This window comes from Ursus maritimus, unplaced genomic scaffold (assembly GCF_017311325.1).
Source record: "Ursus maritimus isolate PB19 unplaced genomic scaffold, ASM1731132v1 scaffold_2, whole genome shotgun sequence".
Classification (NCBI taxonomy): Eukaryota; Metazoa; Chordata; class Mammalia; order Carnivora; family Ursidae; genus Ursus; species Ursus maritimus.
Genome location: NW_024424452.1, coordinates 90,653,969 through 90,672,234, shown reverse-complemented (window position 1 = coordinate 90,672,234; position 18,266 = coordinate 90,653,969). Strand labels below are relative to the sequence as shown.

Here is an 18,266-nt window from a genome sequence, read left to right as displayed (position 1 = left end):
GTCCTGGCCACCCGCGGTGACCCCAACCGCCCACGGGAGAGGGGACAACGTCCGCTCTCCCCACGGAAACGCCGCCGAGGCGCAGACGCCTCGCGCCCGGCTGCCAGGAGCCTCCGTGGCCGCAGCGCCAGTCACCGCCACACCGGAAGCGCCCCGAGCGCGTGTCAGGCGGGCCGCCGAGGGACCCGCGGGCGGGGCGGGGCCGCCGGGCCGGTCCCCCTCCCTCTCTCCCGGGGCGCGCGAGGGCCGGGCGGGGCCGGCGTCCCTTCCGGGGAGCGGTGGCCGCCGCCGCCTCTCCGGCGGCTTCCCTCCCCGCCCCCCTGCAGCTCTGGGTGACGCTTCTCCAATAACAGCTCGCGGGGAGCCGCCGCTCTGGGCGCCCCTCAGCGCCGGCCCCGCCAGCCCCGCCCCGCTGCCGGCATGAGGGCCGCGGGCGACGGCGGCCTGGAGCGCTTCTGCAGCCCGGGCAAGGGCCGGGGGCTGCGGGCCCTGCAGCCCTTCCACGTGGGGGACTTGCTCTTCTCCTGCCCGGCCTACGCCTACGTGCTCACGGTCAACGAGCGGGGAAACCACTGCGAGTACTGCTTCGCCAGGTAGGGCGGCGGCGCGGGAGGACCGCAGGCGGGCTGGCGGGCGGGCGGGGGCGCCGCGGCGGCGGCTCGGACCGCGGCGGGAGGACGTGCGCGCGGCGCGCCGGGTCCTAGTGCCGGCGGTTGGGGCGGCGGCCGCGCCGAAGGGCGGGCGGGAGGCGCGCTTTTCCCCCGCGCGGGCGGTGCCACGTGCGTTGGGACGGAGCAGCCGAGGGCCTGCCGCACGCCCTGCACCGCCCATTTTCCGAGTTGCTCATGCCGGATGGGCTCACCCGGGAGCGCAGGGTCCTGGCCTCAGACGTGGGCGCGGAGCCAGGCTGTTCCAAGCCCGGGCACGCGCTGCTCCCTTGGTGCATTGCCGGTTCGGCCCCAGGTTCGAGCAGCCACAGCCCGTCACCCTTAACCTGTGCTTCCTGCGGTGTGTTCTGTCCCCTTCCTTCCCCCCCAGCCCAGCCCAGCTCAGCCGCAGACTTGCGGTTCCCTCCAGGGAACTTAATGACACTTAACATTTCATGTGAAGTGCGCGGCTCCTCCTCCTCCTTCTCGCTCAGCACTTGTGTTTGGAGAGAAGCCAGAGGGGTACTGACCACACAACCCGGGATTCTGAAGTGCTGCACTGATGGGACGTACCTAGCCTTGGTTTGGGGTTTTGAAAACATGGTCTTTGAGGGACTTAGGCGAAATGTGTAGTTGGAAATAGTATTTAATTGCAGGATGTCATGTATATACATATACATTCATATATACCCACACATCTGTATTCATCTATATGCATATATATTCGTCCACATCCACGCATAATTATATCCTTAAGCTTTAAGACAGTTTCAGACCCGAAAGGCGTTAGAAGTCACCAGTCCAACACACTCTCTCCATTTTACAGGCAAGAAAACTAATGCTCAGATAGGAAGTGTGGTTGTGTATCTGTAGTCCCACCAATAGTTAAGGGAATGAAATCTCTTCAGTTCTGCGCATTTCCTACTAGTTAGGTGCTCAGTAAAATTCCAGAGACAGGAATTAGGTGTGTACTCACCTTCCACTACTCTCTGAAGAATGGATCCTGCTTTACTTTCTTTGAATCTCAGTTTCTTCATCTTTAAAATGGAGCTTCTTGGGTCTGATTACACTGACTTGAGGTCCTGCGGGTACCTTTGGAGTACGGGTCTCAAGTCCAACATACACCGAAGTGCCCAGTTCCCCAGACTTGTGTGCCTTATTCTATGATAAGACATAGCAAAAGAAGGGACAAAGGCTAAATATTATAGTAATCTTGCCCAGACTCCCTGCCAGAACTGTCTTCCGCTTGGGGGGACCTGGAAAGGCACTAGACGCAGAATCATGCCGTGGGCAGCTTAAGGGCTGTATGTGATGTGGCTCTTTGAATTGGTGAGTCAAGAGCTAAAGGGTCACGGCACCACTTTGCAACGTTCGAGTGAAGTGAGCATTGGGTTTTCCCAAAGTTAAAAAGGCTGCTGTGACTGGTCCCTTGATCTTCTGAGCCTCGCTGTGGCTCGGAGTCTGAAGCAGTGTGGGTGTCTGGAGTGGCAGGAGCAAAGCGGGGTCACCCAGCACGGAAGGTGCTTCCCTCCATCAGGAATCCTGGTGATTCCTGGAGTCCATCGTGTGAGAGAAGATCACAGTGCCGGGCACATAGTAGGTATTCAGATGGTAGTTACCAGTGCACGCCTCCAGTGAATTAGAGATCAAATCCCTCTGGGTTCAGAGGGGAGAAGCGGAGCTGAGAGATGCCTCTCTTTAGCTGTGAGTGTCCTGACTGTGTCTACTGTATACACCCCCAACCTTAGAACATGAATGTATGGTCAGATGCCACTCCACAGAGCACCTGCCGAATGTGACAGTGTGCTTTGTTTCTCCTTTTCCTGAATAACATGTGTAAGTGTGCTTAACCGTTGTCTGAGAGCCCTCACCTGGGCTGCCGTGTGCACTGGGGCAGTACCCCTGCATCTGCCCCCCCCCCTTTCCTCTGTGTGGCTTAGGTGAACTTCCGTTAACACCCACGGTTCGTTTCTTGTAAGGAGTCATCTGAAATCAACTAAAATAACAGGCAGGAAATAGTGATACCACGATACCTATGAAATTGGAAATATCTTTGTACACCACTCTAGGATATTCTATTAAATTTGGTTAGTGTAGAATTAGTGGTTAGGTCGTTCTCATAGATTTTGCACCATTTCCTCTGTCAACTGTTTGATCATGTCCCGGAACAAACCAGTCTGTCCAGCTGTACTAGAACACATGTAGGTCTCCTGGAGCCTCCAGGAAGTAGGAGCAGAATTCTCAAATATTAAAGCACACAGGGTACAATCCACTACTCCCCCACCCCATCCCACCTGCCCCTCCCCCACAGGAAAAAACTCAAACTACTTCTTATCCTTTCTTGTGCTAGAAATTTAGCATAAATGATATTACTTAAGATAAGTGAGCCACTGGAGGTTCTCCTTGTCATCTTAACTGTATTTGGGTTTAACTTATTTTGAAGGAAAATGGGTGATTTCTCTAGTAATAAGTTCTATAAATTGAAAACTAAAGGAAAGTTTCTCAGGTCACAGTGGAATGGGATTCTTATTGTTGGCACAATTCAGAGGTTTGTTTCTGGGAATTTTAAATTTGAACACATTTTCTCAGTTTGGTGGGTGATACTTGGGAGGATGTTTATCTTGCCTCAGCTGCTAGAAGGCAACACCTAAAAATATAAATGCTTTCCAATTGGGAGCTATCCCTATCACTATCACACCTCCTAGATATATTTTGTACACACACACACACGCACACACACTTTTTGGCCATTGGCCACCTTTCTATGGCAGATACTTTATGTTATATTTCATACTTAGTATTCAACATATTTTAAGACTTGGTTATTTGTCTCAAAAAGGGAAACATCTGCTGTAGCCCAGTGTTCCACCTCAGTATTCATTCTGTGTGCAATTCCTCAGGTGGGAAGATGTCTCCCTCTTGATCTCTTATTTTCTTGGCTCGTGGATCATTTAAAGGCAAGAACATTACCCTTTTTTTTAGTTCATTCCGAGTGTGGGGGGAAAGTAGGAAGGCCCACTTAGTCACCTTGCAATAGAGCTGTTGGAACACAATTTCAGGAAATTTATGTCATGCCTGGCTCCTCAGAGTGGTTTTAAAGATTAAAATGCTTGCACGAACAAAACCGTGGGATCAAGATGTCCTGTCTCAGCTGTAAAGCTGGGTGTCTCCCCGATTTATTCTGTAGTACTATTCCTCCTGCCTAACCCATTGGTTTAGCAGACTGTCAAGGTAATATTTAGTTGATTTTTATCAGTATTAAGAGGCATAACTCTTGCTGCTGTTTTCTTAAGAAAACTTAAGGTTCTCTGAAAGAACCTGGGGCGGACCACCTGAAGCTGTCCCTCAGATCGGAGAGTCATCTCCAGGGCTGCTGGGATTCTCTTTATTCCCAGAAACTTCTCTGAGAATTGTACGGTCTCTAAGGGGAGAACTGACTTGGAATGTTGTCAAATTATCTTGCTTTCTGAATGAAAAATTAGACACACGCCCTAATAGAGAATTCCCTCCTTTTCACAAGTATTTTTTTTAAATGGGTAGTTAAGATTAAAATATACAGACAACAGATTTTCTCTAAAATTTTACATTAAATCAAACAAAACTCAGCTGTCTGTACAATAGGTAATGAGATTGCCACTTTCCATATTAGAATATTTCAAGTTTTTCATTTATTTAGAGGCCAAGGCAGAGACCTGGGTGCCGGATTGACTTGGTTTGAGTTCTGGCTTCTTCCCTTCCTGATGTTTTGTCTTTAGGCAAACGACTTAATGTCTTTGAAGGAGTAGGTTCCTTTATGTTTACAGTGTTCCTGTGAACGCCTACCTCCAGAGCTCCATGAGAATTACAGGAGACAGGAGTCAGGTGCTTAGTAGAGCCCCGGCACAGGGTAAGCTGTCGTAGTCCGCCCAGTGGTCGCGCTTGTGCTAAATATTACAGAAGGCGATAAAATATTGCAGTGTCAGGGACGTTTTTGTCATGGTGGGCTTGGGGGGACCAGGAAGGAAATACTGGAAATTGTTGTCCGTAGAGTCATCCTTCAGATGGCACATTCACCCCAAGCTAAGAGCAGCAGTTCTCAGTCCCCAGATCCCCCAGAAGATAACGGATTTCACTTTTTTTCAAAACCTAATGGAAATGATATAATGAGCCTATGCAGGTTAACTTTTTTTTAAGAGCGTTTTCTAGCTCCGAAGCGCTAAGATGCTTTAATAGTCTTTTGCCATGAGATTCTCAGCAAATATTTGAGAAGAGAAATGGAGGCAAACAGAATTTTCTGCATAGCGAGCCTGTCATGGGTCCACTCTGCTCTTTAATTTTTGCATGATTCAGACGTGGCCAAGAGCAGTCCTGTAAAACTTTCGATGTGGCAAGCGCCATGACACACGGATTTTTCATATGCAGGGAACATAATTTCTGTTATAGCTTATAGGGGCTCTGGGACCAAGCTGTATGATTGGAAATGATTTCACATGAAAGAGGCAGAACAGCAGGATCTGCTGAAGTGGAGTTCAAACCCTGGTGAGTTAAAATCACCGTCTAATACCTTCCCTTCCCAAAAGCAATTGCACAAAATCTCTCCATCAAAAATATCCGAAGATCCCATAAAACGACATTCCTTAAAATCATGTTGCTCTTTGCAGCTCATAAAGCATTTCCAGATACATTCTTCTTTTGATCCTCCCGAGGATGGCTTGTGTAGAGGGAACCTTACCTCACTGCATGTAGGAAAAAGCTGTGTGTCAGGGAGTTGAAGTGGTTTCCTTGAATTTCATATATTTTTTGGTCAGATGTTTATTGAGTGTCTTCCAAAGGGCCAGGCTCTGTGCCCTTCAGGGACTGAGCCGTGTCTTCCTATTCTGAGTGTGGTTTTCCTTCCCCTCCCCCCTTTGTCTTGAATCTACTGTGTTGTTCACCCCTGGACACTGGGACGTATTCAGTCTGATTTCTCCTGGAGTGAATGCTGTTTTTATTCTGTCTTTTCTTTTGCTTCCCCTTCCCCCAATAGGTAATTCAACAAACTAATGTTTCTAAAAGTTGAGCAAATAAACTGATTGAATGGTCTTCGATCTGTATCTTAGGCTGCTTTGGATTCAGAAATGTCTTTATTATAGCGCCTTGGAATTTCCATAAGATCTATATATATTTTTTGTATGTATCAGTTGTTACATAATAAAATGTAAAAAGGCTTTGGTCCTTTTGTGGGCTTGGAATATTTAAAAATATTACACTAGAACTAAGATGAGTTTGTTAGCTAAGTCTTTATACCTACATATAAAGAGTTTGTTTCTCTGGCCTCTGGTGGGACAGCATCAGAGTAGAACCCCTTTTCTTTTTCTTCAGCGTATTCTTTCCTCAGAACTTGGTGCAAAGTTCATTTGGTTAGGTTTGGAAATAAAATAGATGGAGCAGCTATGCTAGGAGGCCCCTGGGTGGTTTTCCTGTAAGACAAGCAGATTGCACACTATCAGTCAGAATGTTCTTTAAGAAATAGGAAGACATGTCTTAAATTTCTCCGGAAAGGTCCAGTGCTCGGAGCTATTATTTGGCAGTAGCTGGCATTCAGGAGAACTCCAAATTGGTGAGAACACAGGCAGCAAAGTTGCCTGTTTTAGAACTCAAATGGCAAAGAAGGTTTCTACTTTATTTTGGTGTGTGTGTGTGTTAAGATTTTATTTTTAAGTAATCTCTACGCCCAATATAGGGCTCGAACCCACAACCCTGAGATCAAGAGTCACATGTTCTACTGACCCAGCCAGCCATGTGCCTCGTCTACTTTATTTTGGTGTTTTTGGCTTACTTCGTTTGCCTTAGGTTAATATCCCTTTTCTTTTTCTTTTCAATACAAGGAAAATATGAAATAATTACAATCGTATGCCACTTTGCTTCCCAAGGAGGCAATCAGTAATTATAAATGTCCTTTATATTCTTGGAGACCTTAATAACTAAAGTCACTCCCCATCCCCACACCTACGCCTTTTTTTTTTTTTTTTTTTTGGACCTCAGATGTAGAGTGAGGTAATCATATTTCTCAGTTCCAGGCATGCTTCATCTGCTCTGTGCAAGGCCAATTGGATTTAGAAGAATTTCCCGTCTGTTATTGATTCCCCATTCTCATTTCCTGCTCCTCTCACAGAGCCCCTCTCTGGGTTTGCCTCCGAGGCTTTGAATACGTGCCTCTTGAACATCACCAGGGAACTAGACCTACAACAGGGCACCCTGGTTGTGCTTGACCAGACTCAGACTTCGAGCCCTCTTCTGGGCAGCCTGGCAGCTCCTTGGTTTCCTGTAGCAGTTCCCTGAGCGAGGCCACCCTGTGCTGGCCCCTTCCCCCCAGAGAGTGGCCATGCTGGGGCTAGAGGTTTCTGGCCCCTCTCAAGGGACTGACATTGTCAGCCTCTCGATCAGCCTCCCCTTTCCCACCCACATCCCCAACTTCACATCTCTGGATTTCTAGCAAATCTGTGGTAGTTTAGGGGTGCAGAGCTCCGGCAGCGAATTGACTGAAGTCACTGCCTTTTCAGGGATTGAACCTGTGACCTTGGCCTCATTAGCGCGGGTGCTCTAACCAGTCACAAAGCCACACACCTCACTTGGTGTAACTTCTGCTGACTCTGTTCCTACCACCCTCAGAGGCCTCCTTTTCAATTGCAAAGGCGTTCACACCAACACAATAGAACAGAAGGAAATCGGATCTCTTCAAGACTCCTCTGAAGGACAGAAATATGCAATTTAGCAGGAAAATAATACCAAAAAGTCTTGAGGGTTCAGGAAACAACTTATCTTTCTCGTCCATGCATTCGCTGAGAATCCAGCTGTGTCTCACATTCTTCTTCAATCAAAAGTTTAAAAATAGAACGGAGCTCCTTGTGCCAATTTATTAACATAAAATCTGGTGACTCTTGTACACTAAGTGGAGGGTTTCAGATGACTAAGTGGAAATATTGCATGCGTATTATTAAAATAGATTCAAGTCACTCTTATAGGAAGGGGGGGGTCTGAGAATTTGTAAATGGCTTCTCTTTGGCAAGTTTCTAGTCCCTAGAATCTGAAATGCGCGCTTGCTATGATGATAGCTAAGACCCTGGCGTGTATCAGCAAGTGCATTCTGGTAATACAAGGTGTGTCAGTGCCCAGGGGATCAGGACTCACCACACAGAAGAGGAGAAATAAAGGCAACTCACCAGAGAAGCGAATTTCATACCAGGGCTCGAAGACTGAGGCATATCCTGGGGGAGGGAGGTGGTGAGAAATCTGGCTGGCCAACAGAATATAGTTTGTCATCAGAGCCAGATAAAAAATCTCAAGGATTTTATATCTTGGCACTTGAAAGGAGTTATACTGCAATTTGTGACAAAATAAAAAGACCTTGGACGGGAGGAGCCTTTTCTCTCCAGTCTTCAAGTACCAGGAAAGACTCTTCAGGGACGTGGGTTCTGGGCCCACACTTTGTTGACTTCCCTCACCGTGGTGATGTTTGTATAGGAAACACTTGCCCGTGAGCCACCTGAGAAAGCTCTTATCTGTCAATTGCACAGATCTGTTCACAGTGATAGCCTCCCATGGCCTTCAGACCTCAACAGTAAGAGACATTTAATTATGAGCAGATGGTAAGTAAACTCCTTGAGATCAGGGATTCTATTTTTAATGTATTCAGCAAATATTTATATCTATGGAGCAGTCGCTGGGTTCTAAGTCCCTGGGAAATGACTGTGAAGAAAAGAAATAAAAATCCCTACCACCACGGAGCTTATATTCTAGCAGGTTCCTTTCATCTTTATCATCTTTATTTTAGCCACAGTGCCTTGAACTTTGTGAGGTTTCAGTTTTTGTTGAAGGCGGTAAGGTTTGGGGGTTGAGTATTTTCTTCTTCTTTCTTTTCTTGGGTTGAACACTGATAATCCATGTATGTCACAAAGACAATTCAGCGAATCAAAATGTTTAACCGCACACCCTAGGTCATGACTTCTGCAAACCCAGGGCGAGCTTTGATCAAATACTGAGGTCTAATGAAATTGTAACCACCCCACATTGTGTTAAAACAGCTGCAGCTTTGGGTAGACGTTTTGGGGAAGGTAATGAAATTCAGTCTACTTAAACACCTGAGTAAATCCTTCTAAAGATCACTTGAAGGGAAACTTTCAGGTTTTTTCACCTTAGTAACTTGCAGGTTCACAAATTTAGAATTTAGAAACACTCCACTTATTTCACTCAGTATTTAATTCATTTCCACACATGCCTTCCAAAACACCCAGTTACTAAGGATTTTCTAGATTCAGAGCAGGGCAAGAAGCTCCCCTCCACCTTCTCTATGTATCTTCAGAGAAAGGCCCTGATAGAGCTCCATGTAGAGGAGGCTGACTGCTGGGGAGTGAGGGGACTCAAACCTCACTATCATTCCTCATCAGGAGTGAGGTTTGAGTCCCACTTGCTCTGCAGGATTCAGTTCACTGCACACACACACACACACACACGCATGTGTCATGCTGATTGTCCCCTGCTTTCCCTCTGCCTGGCTAACTCTTGGGTTAGAAGTCTGTCCTGATTTCTGCAGGCTGGAGTAGCTCTCTTTGCCTTTGCTCCCAGGGCACCTCGTAAAATACTGGGCACCCTTGAGCACTTGGGCACGCTTGCTCCTGAATGCCAGAACCAGGTCTCATTCATCTGTGCAGCCCCAGCTCTTAGCCCCAGGCCTGTCTCTCCGTTACCTTAGTAAATAATTATTAAGGGAATCGTCTCATTTCTGCAACTTATTTTACTAGTGACTCTTCGGACAGGCCTCTTCCACTATCTGTGTAACTCTGCTCATTCTTAGAAATAAATCCTTACCGAACCCTGCACTGATCCCTGTTTTCTTCAGGACAAAATCTTGACTGTTCTACTCCATATTGAGTGCCCTTCCCACGCTAACCAGCATTGTCCCTCCCTGCTGTCTCACACCCTAAACACAATCTGGGTGGTCTCTCCAGTATCCCGCAAAGGTGCTCTGTGATTCTTCGTTCTTCCTTTTGCCCATTTGTAACCATGAGTGCTTTTCTCTGCATGATCCCTTTCCCTGTCTTGTGCCTCCCTCCGTCTGTTCATTCTCAAGGGAGATCCAGCCTAAATTGCATCTTTTTTACGAAGCTCCTCTTAAGTACTTCAGCCCACAAACCTCTTCGTTTTCATTACTATTTTATATTTACAGTAGTTTTTACATGTTTTGAGCACTCTTGCTATCCTAGGCATCGTTTTCTAACCCCGGTGCTTCAGAGATGCGTAAGACAACTTTCTCTGTAATACCCAAACTTCTGTGTCCTTCAAGAGTTCAGTCCTAGGAGCTTCCAGCTCTCAGTTCTGTGTCATTTAGGCCGTTTGGGTGCTGCGTCAATTTGCCTGATGCTTATATCTACCACCATCTGCAGGAAGGTAGGGCTTACGTCTCCTACTAGCTCAACTATTATAAAAATATCATTCCTCCAGAGCCTGGTACAGTATTTTACACAGAGAAAATAATACTTTTTGCCCAGAACTTACTTGGCTAAGTTAGATAACCTATTTCTCTTCTGCTTCATGTACAAAGTTTTATAGTATCCAAAATGTTCTTTCTAATTCGGAAATACAAATGGAATCCATAAGGATTGAAAGAAAAACGTCTGTTAAGTCTGCTCAAACAGTAGCTGATAAGCTTGAGTTCTCAAGGTATAGTTCACAATGGAGCCATTCACCTCAACAAATTGGCATTTCGGTTTTTTATTGTCTATAGGAAAATAAAGCTAAAGGGATGAGGGAGGGTCACCTATTAAAATTCTTCTGTAAGCAGTTTTAAAAGGTGCATTTTCTCCTAAGTAGGATTTAGAGCAGGCCACCTGTTTGTTGGGCAAGGCGTTCATTCCCATGTCTGGCTGCAGAGGGCCCGACCTCTGTTCTGGAATTCACGTTTAGCATAGGTTGTAAAGGTATTTTTACGTGTTTTTTTTTTTTTTTTTTTTTTACCTCTGCGGCCAGAATGTTGACATGAGCAATAGTGTTAGGAACGGCTTAAGTTTTTAAATAGGTAAATTTATATGGCTTTGGTTTTGCCCTTTTCCTTGCTGCTGACTCACCTGGGTGTTGTAGAAGTTGGGGCAACAGCGGTCATAGGGGGTCCAGTAGTATTGGTATTTATTACAAAGGACTGCCGGTAACATCTGTCATTTATTGAGCCACCGGAGGAAACGGTGGGTGTTATTTATCATCAGTTCCTTTATGAGAGCGCGAGTTAGGAAATGATCAGTTGGTTCCTTCCTTTTGACTTCCCACTCAGTTGGCATTAGAGAAGTAAAAGATAAAGTAGCAAGGAAGTGCCATTTGGATCTCACACAGAAGTTAATATAGAAAGGGGCGCCTGGGTGGCTCAGTTGGTCAAGCGTCTGCCTTCGGCTCAGGTCATGATCCCAGGGTTCTGGGATCGAGACCCGCATCGGGCTCCCTGCTCCCTGGGAAGCCTGCTTCTTCCTCTGCTCCTGCTCCCCCTGCTTGGGCTCTGTCTTCTGCTCTCTTTCTCTCCCTGTCAAATAAGTAAGTGAAATACATATTTAAAAAAAGTTAAGATAGAAAACGTTTCCAAATGAAAATGCTAAGTTTTGCTAGTACCTACGTGCCTTCTTTGAGCAGGTTCAACTGCTGGGGACTTGACAGGGCCTGCAAGGTGAGGTTGGCATACAGGCACCATCCAGAGGCTGCAAAAAGTGATGCCATGTTCACTGTTCCTGAGGCCGTGTTTCTCTCCTCTGTCCATAAGCTTCAAGAATTGTTTTTTTCTTTCTAAGACAAAGGCAGATTTCATCTCCACCAGAGCCTGCATTACAACAAACCCTAAATCAGTGTCATTGTTTTTTTTTTTTTCATTGCGGAGCTGACTTTTAATGAATCAGTGATGTGTGGAGTCATTTTACAAGATTTTGTTAGCTTTATTGAGGAATAATTGACAAATATAATTGTATGTGTTTAAAGTATACAGCAGGACAATTTGATATACGTTGCGGAGTGATTACTGAGGTCAGGGTAAGTAACATTTCGGTGCACACACTTACTTTTGTGTGTGTGGTGAGAATGCTTAGGGTGTACTCTCAGCCGCGTTCACAGGTGCAATGCTGTTAATACTAACTGTAGTCAGTGTAGAGCCCCAGAACTTACAGGTGAAAATTTCTGCCCTTTGACCTACATCACCCCACCTTGCCCTGTGACGCTTTAGAGCAAGGCCAACCATTTTTTACCCTGACCACCAAGCCCAGCATCCTCCTTGTAAATCAGGGCTCTCGTTCCAATAGTTGGGAAAACCCATTAGTTGCTACCTTACTGCCCTAAATATCTCCTGCTTCCCCAAGAGGCCCCGGGCTCTAACTTTTAACAAGCCTCAGAACAAAGCCCAGTGCGAAGGGGAAGGTTCAGCGCGGCTCTGGCAAGAAGCTCCCCGCTGCACGTGGGTCCGTTTCACGGTTACATTGTGGATTAAAGTGATATGCAGAGCATCTTTCACTATTACACAAAAACCTATAGCCTTAGTATTATCCTTGTCCCCTAACCAGGGTTATAATAGGGTTCTGCCACAATTCCTCCAATTTTTATTTCTCTCAAATAAAAATTTGCTAGTGTAACCACTCTCTCTGGGTGGGAGGCTAACTTTGTTTCTGATTGTCTTATTTCAACCCATGGTGAAGTTATATTTCGCTGCTGGGCTTTTTTCCTTTTCTCTTTTTCATTTGGCTGGGGCTGCCTCTGTTCAACAGAGCATACTTGTCACTTCTTCTGTCACCGTTAGTTAAAAGTAATTGTTATTGCAAACCCCCTCCATGCCAGTCTCCCTTTCTTTCATGGTGAAACCCACTAAGCATCCATTTCAGTAGCAGAAAGTGGGGAGCTTACAGGATTAAATTCCTTTCATCTAGACCAACAGCACCTGCGGCAAGGCATTAACTAGCCGTTGTTAATTACATCTCTAACTTGTTGATCTTCATGGCTTCCAAATTTGAAAAGCAAGAAAATTAATCACTGCGTGTGTCTCCCCCAGTAGAAAATGACAGGAGCGGGTCTTCTGCATTCGGTTCCAGTCACTGATAGTCAAATAGTTGCACTTTCCTGTAACATTTCTCTCCTCCCTTTGTGGATGGAATCGTTTCTTAAGTTCAAAGAGCCCTTCCGTTCACAGCAGGGTAGATATATGCCCATAAAACAGAGACTTTAGAAACAGAAATCTGCAAATAGGAGTCTGAATGAGATTGTACTGAAGGCAGTTGAGTAGTTAATACCACTTAAAAAAAAAAAAAGAGTGGAAGCTAATGAAAAACGTGATAGTAGCACACTTTGCTCGTATTTTCTCATTTAATTTTCATAACAGACCTGTGAGGTAGGAACTGCACCTTTACAGTGGAGGAAAAGGTCCAGAAAGGATTAATGCTTTGCCCAGGATCACATAGCACCTCAAGCACCAGGAGGAAAGGGTTTGAGCTAGAGAGGTGGGGAAATAACTCCTCATATTCACCCTAAATTGTGAAGCAGGAATCAGGAGGAGGTGGGAAAAAAAAGCCTCAGCTCTCCTTCTTAAAGCTTGCACTTAAAGCTTCTAAAATACTTTCTTGTCATAGTTAGAAAATACGCTGTCAGCCACTTTATTCTCACCTTCAATTCATCATCAAGGTTGCTCAACAACCTAGTACATCCAGAATGTGTGGCTCATTCTTAAGACGAGTTACCTTGCAAACAATCCGCATTGCAGAGAGTTACTTCAACACTAGTCAGCAACTTCTGCACCCAAAAAACCACTCAGCCCGAAAGGTTTACCGTAGGCCTGGGCTGGTGGTTCTGCCTTCTGGAAGCTGACTGGAATCTCCTGGAGAGCCTTTTAAAAAATCCCAGCACAGACCAATCCAATGGGAGTTGTTGGGTCCTCCCCCAGGCCCAGATGGGTTGAGATCTCGTGAGAGATTAGTAGCAATTCACTCTTCACTGTCTTTGAGTTTCATTCCTTTTGGGTTATTTCAGTTTATTCCTTCAAGTGACCTTTTATTAGTCTTTGTCTGAGAGGAGTTTTGTTTGCTTTGCTTTGCAGTCTTTCCCCCAAACCTCCTGGATGATTCAAATGGGGTTGCATTGCAAATGAAAGGTTTAGGCTGCATCTTCTGCAGGAACAGCGTTTATTCCAAACGCCTTGTGTGTTCCTAAGATGAAAATGGATATCCCATATGAAGTTTCCCTCTGGCTCAATGTCTTAGTCAGAAATAGTCAAACACTCCCAAAATCTCTGTGTCCTCCTTCCTCTCTCAAGCGCGTGCACACACACACACCCCCTCCCCAGCACACACACAGTGTAGGTACCAGCTCAGCAAATTTTAATTTGCGTTTCAGCCATTAGACTTAGGAGAAGTTTACATCTCTCCCTAGCTATGGAAGGGACTATGTATCTGGATAGTGGGAGCAGAGCTCCCTCTCCTGCCACCACCCCACCTCATCTAAAGTTGCTTATACCAGAGTAGATCAGAGTCGGTTTGTGTGCTCTTTGCTGTCAGAAACTGGCTTCGCTGTTCTCCGTCTCTACTGTGAAGGCAGTCTGGCTCAGGAAGATGTATGTTGAGAACATCCGCATAGAAGCAGGCAGTTGCGTGAATGGGCGTACACACAGTCCAGTCTGCCCCCGAGCCCGCAAAGCTTTCCGGTGGTTTGTGAGAGCTATGATACCCTGTCACCCAGTTCCCAGCGCACATGATCCAGCTTGGATTCGCCCAGTGTCTCTGTCTGAGGAATACCTCTATGTATGGTACTGAATGACAGGGAAGGACTTTCTTTGCACAGCGCAAATATACAATCAATCCTTATGTCATTCCCGTGCATTTTAAGTGAAACCAGTTACTGTTGTCGCACTGTTGGTTGAGAAACCCTCTTTTTGGGGGTGCTCCCTCCCGAAATCTCATTTTGAAAAATGATCCTGGTTTCTCCCCATTGCATCTTTGAAACAAAGTGGCATGAATGGGGTGTCGTTGGAACTGGGAAGTTATTCCAACCAGAGTAAAGAATGCCTTATGTTTTCTTATTACTGTTAGGGTATGCAAACACGTAGATGATTCCAGCTTCACGTAGGAGATCCTTGAATAACTGTCACAACGACTCAAGGAAGGATATTCTTGCACGATGGAGACAAAATTTGTACTTTGACGTGTGAATTCTGATTCTGCTACCTACTTGCTGAATGACCACGTTGGGTTAGATATTTCACCTTTGGATCCTCATTATCTTCATTTGAAAAATAGGAATAATGTCTTTTTCAGAGCTGATGGACTTATTAAGATAGATCAGTTTTCATATTTTTTGTCTTAAGAATCCCTCTGTTGTACTCTTAAAAATTGAGAACTCCAAAGAGCTTTTGTCCATATGGGTTATGTTTATCAATATTTACCATATATGAAATTAAAACAGAAAATTATGAAGTATTCAGTTGAAAAGGACAACAGCTATTACTGCTAGCATAATGTGTTTTCATGAGAACTATTTTACAGAACAAAAGAATTAGTAAGAATAGTGGTGGAGTTCCACAGTTTTACAAATCTCTTTCATGTTTGGATTTCCAGAAGACAGCTGGATTCTCAAATACACTTCTGAATTCAGTCTATGGTATTATGTATTTTTGGTTGAAATACATGGAGAAAATCCAGCCTCAAATAGATACATAATCAGAAAGAGAGGCATATTTTAATAGCCTTTTCAGTTAATTGTAAATATATTCTCATTCACTAAAACTTGCTAAGTGAATGTCTTAAAGGGTTAAGACCATTTAATGTGCGGTCTGAACCCACATTAGTGAACTTTATATGCTCTGTTACGTTGAAATCCCTTGATCTCTCTTGCACTTCAAATTACTTTTTTAGCCACGCGTGATTTTTAAAATATCTTGCACCTGTCATTTGAAAAACATTGGTTCACTGAATTATATAGACATTCTAAAAGTCGCTGTACTTCATCAAACCATGTAAAAAAAAAAACACCCCACAATTGTTAATATCCCCAGCAGTCTCATCACATGAGAGACTGTCAAGCTCACGGTGGCAGAGACTTGTTTTCCAAAATTCTCGTATTTGCTTGAAGGCCAACATTTGATCATTAGCCACACATATTTTCAGTTGTTTTCCCTGAAGTGACATTCATTTCCATCACGTTATCTGCCAGATCCTCAAGTCTGAATAACCACAGTTTAACGTGGTTCTTTCAGGTAAAAACAGAATTCCAATTCTCTTGTTCACTTTAGGACTCCAGTGCTCACACAGGTGCTTCTCCCTGAAGAAACACTTGGTGCATTCTTTCCACCTTATCATAGGATGTCAGAAGATACAGACCCAAGCATCAAGATTGAACAAAATTACTATTTGTTTCTGCTCCATCAGGAACGTTCTTAAGTAAAATTGGCCTTCCCCCTGGCTTAGCTCTGAGCCTGTGGAAGTCCAGAATACAGGGACATGTAGACAACTTGATTTGCTTTGATTTGTACCAAGGTTCCAGACGTTGTACCCTCCAGGCTCCTTTACAGCTTACACCCACGGCAGTGCAATTGTCAAGACAGTAGTGTTACTTTGAAAGTAGTTTTGACCCCACTGACTCCCGGAAAGGGTCCCTGGAATCCCAGAAGTCTCCAGACCACAATTCGAGAACCACTGGGACAGGCTAGAAATCATGCAACAAATTGCCAACACTTAAAAAAAGTTAGCCATTTCCTTGTCTCTTGTTTGTGGCTTGTGGGATTTGGTAGCCAGCTAGTGTGAATGAAGCCTGGCCTTTGGGTGATTTATGGTTTTGATGAAATCCCCCTAGAGTTCTTCCCTAGCTCTCAAGAGCTCAATTTTGCTTTCTCTCTCCCTTGGGATGTTACCGTGGGGCTAAAAATAAGCCTTGGTTTCGTATTAACTTTACTGCTTGCCTCTGTGCAGGACGGGCCACTGAATCCTTGCTTTTTGGTATAACCTAGGGCTAATAAAGATAGTTTTCTCATCTTTTATATCAGGGGGTCTTAACTCTAGTTTCAGAGTCCGTTCAGTGTCCGTGGATGGGCTTTTCAGGGGGCTCAGAGCCCGTGAAATTTCACATAATTTTCTGTTGTTTTGGGGGATTGGGGTTAAGGTGAGCTGTTGGGAGAATTAATAGCTTCAATCAAATTCTCAAAGAGCTCCTGTGACCTCTCCCCCTGTGAAAACAAACGTTAATGAATGGCTGCTTCAGATGGACATTTTTATGAGGGGTCATCTACCCATCCATTAGCCATTTCCAACACACCTCTTTTTGGAAAGAATTTCCAGAGTTCCCTTCCAGGCTTTGCCCATCTTTACTTTCCATCTCCTTGGCATTCTTCAGGGTCTCTATCACTTAGCACTTGCTTGCAAGTCCCTTCACAGTTGTTTCTCTACAGCCTCTTCTGTCCTTTCTTCCTCATTATAAAATGCAACAGAGCAGGGACCATCGTCTCGTTTCTCTTTTATTGCAAAATGCAGTCAGAGTCAGGTGCACCTTGGGTCCAGGCTGGGGGGAGGTGCTAGAGGCCAGAGAATACACTCAGCTAAATCAGTGAGTTCCTTTTTAAACTATTGAGATGTGCAAACTCGGGATATTTATTTATGCCTCAACCACAAGATGTGTTTTTCTCCTACACATTCTCCAGTCTGCTTCTTGAAATCCAAGCGCTGTCATGAAAACTGCAAGGCAGTCTGTTTAGCTCCAACAGGAGCATTTGGGGAGCAGTCTTGATTCCGTGGGAGTAGTGTGGTGACTGCCGCTCGCTGACAAGGAGCAGAGGAGGGCTCTGCGGCGTGATTCCTGCGTATTCCAGAATATCCGCTCCCCCGCGCTGCGGCGGGGGGCTGCACTGCAGTGCGGACCGGGCCGCGGCGATAGTGCCCCTCGTGGCAGGGCGTGGGCATTGCTTCAAGTTGCAAGGCCAGCTTCAGGGCGGTGGGCGGAAGATAGTGCTCTGATTGAACCACGGGGTCGTTCCCCACTTCAAAAAAGCGTTTTTAAGGCTTCTGTCTGGTGGGGTTTAATTCAATGGCTTCACAGTTTTTGAAAAGGCTTTGACTTATCAAACACGACAAACACACTAGCACCTGACAGTTGGGAAACAGCAGAGTCCCTGTCCTTTGTGGGAGGCAGGGAGGTAATATGGCAAGGAAGGGGAGTATTGACCTCATTACAGAGAGGCAGAAGAATCACTCAGTGCAGTACACCGGCAAACCATCCACTAATGGTTTATCCAAGACTACATCTCTGCTTGCAGAGTTGCATTTTATGTATACATATATGTATTTTTTTGAGTGGGGGAGGGGCAGAGGGAGCAGGAGAGAGAAAATTGTATGCGGACTCCATGCTAAGTGCAGAGCCCGACGCAGGGCTCAGTCTCACAACCCCGAGATCACGACCTGAGCGGAAACCCAAGAGTCAGACGCTCAGCGGACTGAGCCACCCAGGGGCCCCTGGGTTGCATTATTTTTAAACTTGGCTTTCTGGGCAGCATGGGAACTACTGGTCTACTCTGTTCTATCATCTGCCTTACTTGCAGTTCTCAATAATAAAGGTTGTCACTCACCCTGCATTTGCACCAGTGCAGGTGCCCCCAGTCCTCTGTGTGAG

At 45.5% G+C, this 18,266-nt stretch overlaps 1 protein-coding gene across 1 annotated transcript in view; it reads left to right on the top strand.

Moving 5' to 3' along the window:
• Positions 1 to 384: 384 nt before the first annotated feature.
• The window catches only part of SMYD2 (SET and MYND domain containing 2), a 47,498-nt gene continuing 29,616 nt past the window's right edge, over positions 385 to 18,266 (top strand). Inside the window, exon 1 of the mRNA XM_040636336.1 lies at positions 385 to 593. Coding sequence (XP_040492270.1) covers positions 421 to 593 — 173 coding nt within the window. The 5' untranslated portion in view covers positions 385 to 420. The remainder of the gene's footprint in view (positions 594 to 18,266) is intronic.